General features: G+C 34.9%; 1 protein-coding gene across 1 annotated transcript; it reads left to right on the top strand.

The window, feature by feature from the left end:
- Window positions 1–736: 736 nt before the first annotated feature.
- LOC108533788 (olfactory receptor 51A4-like) lies at window positions 737–7,233 on the top strand. The gene is given in 3 exon segments (XM_017878705.1): window positions 737–775; window positions 6,449–6,722; window positions 6,725–7,233. Coding segments are annotated over 3 exon segments (822 nt in total).
- Window positions 7,234–9,308: the final 2,075 nt, after the last annotated feature.

The following is a 9,308-nucleotide window of genomic DNA, read 5'->3' as shown; positions in this document are numbered from 1 at the left end:
AAAATGATAATCAGACCACAGCTGACCGCACTTCACAATTAATGGAAAATTTTTATAGATACCAGCATTGTTTTAAACCTCTAATTTATGCAAGATATGCTTCCAGATATTTTAGACATTTTAAAATTTGTTTTCAACAATGACCCAGCTTTTTATAAAAGTTTTTTTCCTGTTTATTTTAGCTGAAGAGATTGTGGCTCTGAGATTTTGATTTAATGAAATTCACACAGACAGGAATTCAAAAGCTGGGGTTCAAACCTAATCTCTGATACTCCAGGATAGTATTATCTTGAGTACATTTTAGTTTTTAAATTCAGGACTACATATGTTTTCACAAACCTATCTTAGTATAGAAAATCCTATCATCAGATCAGGGCAAGAACTGTTTCTATGTTTGAGGTGCAAAACTATATCTATCTGCCTTTTCCAAAACCTTACAAATACATATATGGGTTTGGGGTTGTAGTACAACAAAGCAGTAGTTGACATATTTTATTAATTGAAAGAAATAGAAGCTCATATTCTCCTAGTGTGATGTTAGGCAGCCCAATATGAAGACTTCTTTTCCACTAACAAGATGAGGAGCAATTAGGTGGCTTTAATAGGCATGTTATTCTTTCAGGATATTGTACATAGATGTCACATAGAAGAGTCTCAAACATAATCTGTACTTTAAGGGTTTTTGACAGTCTTAATAAAATGAAATGAAAAATAAAATAAAGATACATAAATCTCAATGGGGGAGGTGAAGATTTATGGTCAGCGAAGATTTATGGTCAGCATAATGATTTTCACATATTCCTGAAATGACTAATGTAGTTTTTGGAGGATTAAAAGCTCAACTCTGGGGCTCTTTAAACAGTGGCTCTCCACTGGCAGCAATGTTACCTCCAAGAGACATTTGGCAATGTCTGGGGACACCTTTAGTTGTTGCAACCTGGGGGCATGGGTGTGTCACTGGTTAGAGGCCGGAGGTGCTACTAAACATTCTTTAATGCACAGGATAGCCCTTACCCAAAAGAATGATCCAGCACAAAATGTCAGTGGTGCCAAGGATACAAAAAGCCCTAGTTGAAATGTAACTATCAAATAATAAATGATTAAGCCCCATGGTTACACAAATTACCTTGAGCTCAACTACACAGCACCTAGGGGCAATCTGATACCAGAGAAGTTCCTGAGAAAAGAAACAGTGAAAAACTTTGAGAAAATTGAAAGACAATGAAGTCTTTGAGAGATGTTAAAAGATTGATTAATAAAAAATGAAAATGTGCAAAAACTAATGCAAACAATGTAAAACTTACCAAAAGGCAAGTTCAAATACTTTTTAAAAAAATTCTAGTAAGTCTTGTTGTTATTGTTTTGTTGTGTTCTGTTTTGTTTCTATTGGACATTGGTCATTTGTGAGAAGTTTACGGGAAAACATTGTAAGGGATGGAACACTAAAAAATTATAAGGGACGAAGGACAGCATCACTTAGTCCATGTAGAGAATATGTGAATTAGATGGAGAAAATATGCCTGTATGATACACGAGTTACACGAGAAAATACTGTAATTTTAAAGTAGACAACTACTTGTCTGTACAACCTAAACATCTTAGTTTTTCCAGAGCCAACCAAGTTTCAATTCCATAAAAAAAATATTATTTACTATGTTGAATTAATTGTGTACAATCAACCCAATCCATTAATTGAATGCAGTATTCTTGCTTGAGAATTTGAGTCCCCATACATGTCACATTAAAAAGGTATAATATAGTTGTGTGGGTCTCCGTGTGTTTGTACCTATGGGTTTGCCCATATCTGAATGTTTTTCACGTAAATAAGCCAGAAAATTTCTCTTTTGTTATTTGTGAGATCATTAACATTCTTAAAATAATCAGAACTTAAAAACACATTTAAATACAACAAGAGCAAGATGAAAATATTTTATCGCAACAAAAGCAAAAATAGTTCAATAAAATATAATAGCCAATCATTATTTTAAAAGATTTTAGAAACCAACTAATAGAAGATAGCTACTCTAATTTTAGAAAGTAAAACTTAAACCCCTTTCTCAATAAAAAGTAGTAAGCCTAAAGGTCAATGATAAAATATTAAAACATTCTCTCAAAATTCAAGACAAAGAAAGATACCCTGCGTTACCACTCTCCTATAATTTTGATTCAGGTCTAACTGGCCCATTAAGGTAGGAGATGAAATAACAAGAATAGAAGATAAAGAGACATCCAAGAACTCCTGAAGAGAATCCAGGATATAAATAAATAAATAATAAACAAACAAACAAATGTAGTATAATTGAAAAAGAAAATTAAAACCTTTTTTTTTTTAATGTAAGACTCACTACATTGTCATTTTGACACAACAGAAGCAGTCCTTAGTCAACTTAATTTAGGAAAGGTAATTTTTATCAGGCATGTTCTTCTTCTTGGCAGCAGTCTGAGTAGGGTTTTACTTTTTCTTTTATTTTGAGATGGAGTCTCATTCTGTCATCTAGGCTGGAGTGCAGTGGCACGATCTCGGCTCACTGCAACCTCCGCCTCCCGGGTTCAAGTGATTCTCCTGCCTCAGCCTCCTGAGTAGCTGGGACTACAGGCGCCCGCCACCACACCCAGCTAATTTTTTGTGTTTTTAGTAGAGACGGGATTTCACCATGTTAGCCAGGATGGTCTCGATCTCCTGACCTCGTGATGTGCCTGCCTCGGCTTCCCAAAGTGCAGGGATTACAGGCGTGAGCCACCACATCCAGCGGGTTTTACTCTTAAAAAAACGAACTTGCAGCAAGCAATTTGCTTGTTTGTTTCTATTTTTTTTTCCTTTTTATAAAAGATGAATAACCTCCCAAGCAGATTAAACATTATTGACAGATTTGCTTCCATCTAACAGAAAATGTAGCATGGTAGTCAAGCAGCATGCCTCAAGCATGGTGGTCTTGGATGACCAGCATAAGCATCACCTTGGAACTTATTACAAATATAGTAACTTACATCCCATTCAAAACCTACTGAATCAAAATATTTGTTTTAACAAACTCTTCGGATAATTTCTTTGCACATTAAAGTTTAAGAAACATGGTACTAAAGCAATTCATTATCACCAAGTGTATAAGAACTTGTATGTGTTTGTGTATTTACAGAGGGTAAGAATACTTACAAGGATTTCAGGTGAAAAGTGAAAATCCATAATGAATTTGTCTCTTTCTAATTTCCATGTCTAATTAGATTATAAGCGCATTATAGTAGGTAAATTGGATATGATTTACACTGAAAAGACCGGCTGGCTATATGTGGTTGCTTACCCATGGTTTGTTCATTCTTGTTACAAAGAGAATCTTCTGCCTACAAAGTAAAGGTAGTGTAAATCTACATAAAATATCATGACTGATTTTATTGACTGAATAAACAGGATTGACTAAGGGACTAAAGAGGCAAGTGATAGAGTGAGAGACTAAATAATAAATATGCTATGCTTAGCTAGCAAATGGCATATCCTGCATATATAAAAAATCATTCTTTATTTAAATAAATGTGGAAAAGGTATATAATCCAACAGAAAAAGAACAAAAGCCTTGAACAGATACTTCAAAAGAGGAGATGTAAATGGTCAATAAGCGTATAGACAGGGGAGTATAATTTCTAATTGGAGGGAAATGAGTGTGCACTATTAATAATCTGATCTCTTTTAGAACTTGGAACTCTAAAACAACTAGCTGATTAGCATCCCCTGGCTAATTATAGCGAGGGGAAAATGAGCAAGGTCAAGAGCTAATGAACAGGGGCTGGGTTTGAATATGACCCCCAACTTCTGATCACATGCAGTTTTCTTTGCCAAAGCCTGCATTGAGTTTGGCCCTAGATTTGTGTCCCTTGAGTCAACCTTTAGAAGATTTTCCATAAAGTATTGTGTTACTCTTTCAAACAGCCCCTGCTCCTAGGCATCCCAAGGGGCTCTTAGAGCTTCATAAAACAGTGCCTACTAGCATAAAAGAGGAGCTTAAAAGATTCTTTCCTGCTTCTGATCACTTTCTTATCACTGACTTTGTAGCAAAGTATCACACTGATTTTAAAATGCTAAGACAAAATTCTACTTTTTCAAAATATCTGAAATAATTTGCGTTACATCTTCTGTTTGGATTCTGAAAGGATGGACTAAATGTTAAATTAACAAGAGGAAATCACATGTCGTGGAGATTAAGCATATTGCGGAATTTTCAAGGAGAGACAGAGTGTACACTTTGGTGGGATTATGTGTCTGGGAAAGTATTAGGAATGTCCATCCAGGCATGCCCAGTCTGTATGATATGTGTGAGAAGGATGTATATCTATATTATCATTTGATTCTACCTTAAGTCACTGTACCTCTCTAAGATTTTGTGGTTTTGTTATATATAAAATGGATAAAATAATAATCTAAGTGAGAAAACCTATATAGATCATTAATCAAAATAGTATATTACTATCTACAAGTTAAAATATAATATATAATACAATAATTGCATTTTGGGGTGTTTGTTCTCTATATTTGAATTAAATCTCAATAGTGACTACCTCTAAAGAATAATGCAATCTTTAAGACAATGGTGAGACAAATGCCAGAACACAAATAGCCGCAGTTTATTGACATAAGATTATTTTAGCTAGTACAGTAAAGAAAGCAAGTTATGTGGCTTAGATAAGAAGTTTCAGAGGATGTGTAAATGCATAAGTGATGTATAAATGTCATGATCTGTGGCTTGGCCTTTCTCTTAAGTTCCAAATATTTATTCTCAGTAAGCTATAGATATCCAAGGAAACAAGGTCCTGGGATAGAACTTTGGGCACATTGAGAGGTTGTGAAGAAGGAAGAAGTCTCTCAACAAAGCAGCCAATAGACCCCATAAGCCCTAAGAAATTGTACTTTCCTAGGAGCCAAGGTTTTCCCATACTGTCAACATCCTTAGAAAAGTCTGAATCCAACATTGACAGGTAATTAAAAATGAGGGAAATTGCCTGTTTAAGTAGAGAGTTAATAATTCCTAAATGATTACAATAATGGAAAATACAATCTATGCAGATAACAACTTTGGAAAAGATAGCCACTCTTTTAGGAAAACAGCCAACGAACTGTATTCTGAGATGTTAAGAAGAGCTAATACATTTTGCTGTCTGAGAAGCACTAAATGAGGACTCTAAAATAAAACAAACCAAGAGGTAAAAATCAGACACATTTTATTTGATTAAATAAGTGAAATGTAGCCTGAAGAATGGGGGAAATTATTACCATCTTCAACTTTGTTAATGATATTCCATTAAATAAATAATTTTGGAGCTACAAATAATTTTCATTTACTATGCAAGGTGTTAGAAATGCAACAGTGAACAGTGTAAACATGATTCTCTCCCCTTATATTCTAGTTAAGGGAGAAGACAGACATCAAATAATAAATCAGGAAAATAATAAGGAAGCTATTTTGTGTAAATGGGACTAGATTATGTACCTGAAGAGAAAATAAGATAAACAAATTTAAGAAACATATATCAACTCAATTCAAGGAAGAAAACTAATCTGAGTATTCAACCATGAAGTAGAAGGCTTTAGGTATTAGTTAATATGCTAATACTGGGGAGAAGTTAGGATGTATTGGAGGATCACTACGCATTCAGTGTGATTTAGACTACCTTCTGTATAGGAAGGAGGGTCAGACTACATATTTTCTAAAGGATTTTTTTTCTTTTTTTTTTTAACCCTAAGATCATGTAATTATGAACTTCCAGTTCTGCCATTACTTGAAATGTTCATCCTATACATGTAGGTTGGTATGATTATAGGTTTGGGATAATTTGTGAATTTCCCTCCTAATCCAGAGTAAACTGTGCTGTTTCCTTCAAAATTTTGCTTTCCTTGCTCAAGAAGTTTTTATAAAATTGAAATAAGATGTTTTCATAAAATTGAAATAAGATAACTGGTTTTATGAGATTGAGACATGAGTATTTGCATGTAGTCAAAGGATTGTCTGGAATTGTTAAGTGTGCAAAGCCTAAGATGTTTGATAATTTAACAAGTTCCAACAAACTCCTGGGTGAGGAAGCAATTCATATTCTTCCCACGTGCTTTTATGTTTGGCTTTCTTTTTCTTTTCTTTTTTTTTTTTTCAGTCTGAACTGACAGTAGAAACATAAATGTTTGACATTAAGAATTATCTACTCTTAGTATCTATAATGTAACAGAAAGCAATATCTTCTACCATAACTTCATTTAAGAAATTTCCAACTGCACTGAGGTAAGCACCTAGTAAAGCATCTTCCTATGTGTCATGTCTCCTCTTAATGACACAAAAATGGAAGTCCTTAGATTCCTCCTTATTGGGATCCCTGGACTGGAGAAAAGTCACATCTGAATATCCATTCCTTTCTTATCCATGTACCTTCTTTCTTTGATGGGTAATTTTACCATTCTCTTTTTATCAAGACAGAGCAAAGCCTCCATGAACCTACATATTATTTGTTTTCTATGCTCTCTATTTCTGACCTAGGGCTGTCTCTCTCTTCCTTACCCACCACTTTAGGACTATTCCTATTTGATGTCCATGAAATTCATGCAGCTCCATGCTTTGCCCAGGAATTTTTTATCCATCTGTTTATAGTCGGTGAAGCCTTTGTACTGTCTGTAATGGCATTTGACCGGTATGTGGCAATCCACAATCCTTTGAGATACAGCACTAGCTTAACTAGTCCCAGAATCATCAAAATGGTTTTTTTCTGACTTCCAAGAATGTTCTTTTGATTCTTCCACTGCCCTTTCTCTTGCAAAGGCTGGGATACTGTCGTCGAAACCTGCTCTCCCACTCCTATTGTCTCCACCAGGATGTCGTGAAGCTGGCGTGTTCTGACAACAGAGTCAATGTTGTCTGTGGACTCTGTGCAGCACTTTCTACTATGCCGGACTTGGTGTTTACTATCTTCTCCTACATTATGATTTTAAGGGCTGTACTGGGAATTGCTACCCCCAGAGAGCAGTTCAAGGCCCTCAACATGTGCATCTCTCACACCTGTGCTGTGCTTATCTTCTATGTGCCCATGCTGAGTACTGCCACGCTCCACTGGTTTGCCAGGGATGTGTCTCCTATGATCCATGTCCTCATGGCTGATATTTTTCTGCTGGCTCCACCCCTGTTGAATCCCATCGTGTACTGTGTGAAGACCCATCAAATCCGAGAAAAGGTTGTGGGGAAACTTTGTCCAAAAATAAGTTGATCAAAAGAATGAGAAAGGGAATGAATCTAAAGTGGCAACTAAATAGATGTTGAATGTTTCACTGGAAGAAAGTATAATATACTAGAGTGGTCTTGTATTTTGTAGTCAGATAGAGTTCATAGAATGAATGACTTTTGATATTCAGTACCCTAAGTGCCCTTATGCCCCTGTGAGTTTGTGAAAATTACTTCAGCTCTCTGATTCTAAGATTGTACATTCAACAATTTAAGCCTTAAAGGAAGACTGGAAACATCTGCTTCCTGCTTTTAAAATATATGCCAATAAAATAATATGAAAATACCTATAAAATGTATTCTCCTAGTTTTTTTTTATATTCATAGCAAACAAATGCCTATTAAGAGAAGAGCTAAATTATTTCTTCAAGTTTTGTTGATGATGCAATGTTTGACCTAATTCGAGGTCACCTTGCACAGACTTAAACATTTTTAAATATGTATATTAACGGCATATTTGGATAGACGTAAATTCAAACTACAAAAGCTATTATTCTGGAGTCATATTAGTCAATTACATTATTACAAAGGGTATTTTTTTAAAGAACCCCAAATGACCATATCTCAATTGTTTATTTTGGTGGCGCATATTACAAAAAAATACTTTATCTTCTCATGGGTACATTATTAGCTCTGGCTATTGCTTTTTAAACCTTTTCTGCATGTATATTTTACTCCCAGCTCTTAGAATTCGCTAATTATACCCACTCTCTAGAGATTATCTTTTTAAAATTTAAAAATAATTGTTGAAGATATAACTATTTTCCTCAATCTTTTTTCTAAGTAAGACTGCATTTTCACTGTGAAGCCTTCCCTGACCATTTCCAGCCTAAATAGACTTTTAAATTTCTCTTAAATATCAATCTTTCCGTCTTTATTAATCATTTTACATACCATGTAAATTGCCTTGTAATCCTAAAGTCATAGGTGTTGTTTTGCATATGTAACCTGTGTTTATAGGACCTTAAACAATTGATTTAGAATGTGCATCCCAGGAGACTAGTGATTGTCTGCCTTTGTGCTACTTCATATCAGTTGTGGGCACATTGAGTAGCCCACAGCATGGACACAAATAACTTTGAATAAATAAATGAGTGAACACTTAGCAAACATTGAGATAACATATATAGAGTCACAAAAGCCACACACACAAATACACACATATTGTCATCTTTAATCCTCAGTTTATAACAATTACTCCAAATTTTATTATTCTCCCAATACTTCTAAATATTTTCCTACGATGTTCCACAGAGGTATTTTCAGCTTTCTGTAACACTTTTAGAAAACCATACATACAATTTAACATCATAGAGAAATAAGGTTTTCTCATAACTCATTCATGCCATTGTTTGTTTTATCTGTGTCCAACACACGCTTCAATGCCAATATTTGTCTTAGATTGTAAACAAGGCTATTAAATTTTATTTTTATAATGCCGTGAATAAATACACTTAATAAAGATCTTGAGAGAAACTAGTGAAAATGATGTGTATTTTGACAGAGGAGAGTAGTAAGTAAAGCCAAAAGGTCAGAGAAATTGAGACAGTGACTTTGGGGACTTGATTCGACTACAAAGAAAATTAGGTTTCTTGACCAGGAACCACGTTCAGAAATAGCTGGATAGCAAACCACTCCAAAACTAAGTGACCCAAAACAACAACAATTATGTATTTGACCAAAGCTGTGTAATCTGTGCAGAGCTCAGCAGGGATATCTTGTCTATTCTCCACATAGTACCAACTGGACACCTTCACTGGGACAGGGGATACACTTTGAATGTGGTTCATTCCCAAAGCTGGCAGCTGATGCTTCCTGAGTTTGGCTAAGCTCCTACATATGCCTTTCCATGTAGCTTAGGCTTCTATGAGCATTTTAGCTGGTTTCCAAGAAAAACTGTTTTCAAGAACAAGAGAGAATACACCAGGAAACAGAATAGAAACTTCTAGTCTTGTTAAGGACTATAGCTGCAACAAATAAAGGGTCGTTTCCACTGCATCTGTTAGTTATACATGAATGGAACAAGCTCAGATTCAAAGGAAGAGAAATACATTCCATCTC

The sequence above is a fragment of the Rhinopithecus bieti genome, unplaced genomic scaffold (genome assembly GCF_001698545.2).
Source record: "Rhinopithecus bieti isolate Rb0 unplaced genomic scaffold, ASM169854v2 scaffold_11971, whole genome shotgun sequence".
NCBI classification, from domain to species: domain Eukaryota; kingdom Metazoa; phylum Chordata; class Mammalia; order Primates; family Cercopithecidae; genus Rhinopithecus; species Rhinopithecus bieti.
Note: the sequence above shows the minus strand (reverse complement) of the source record. Positions and strands in the feature narration are given on the sequence as shown.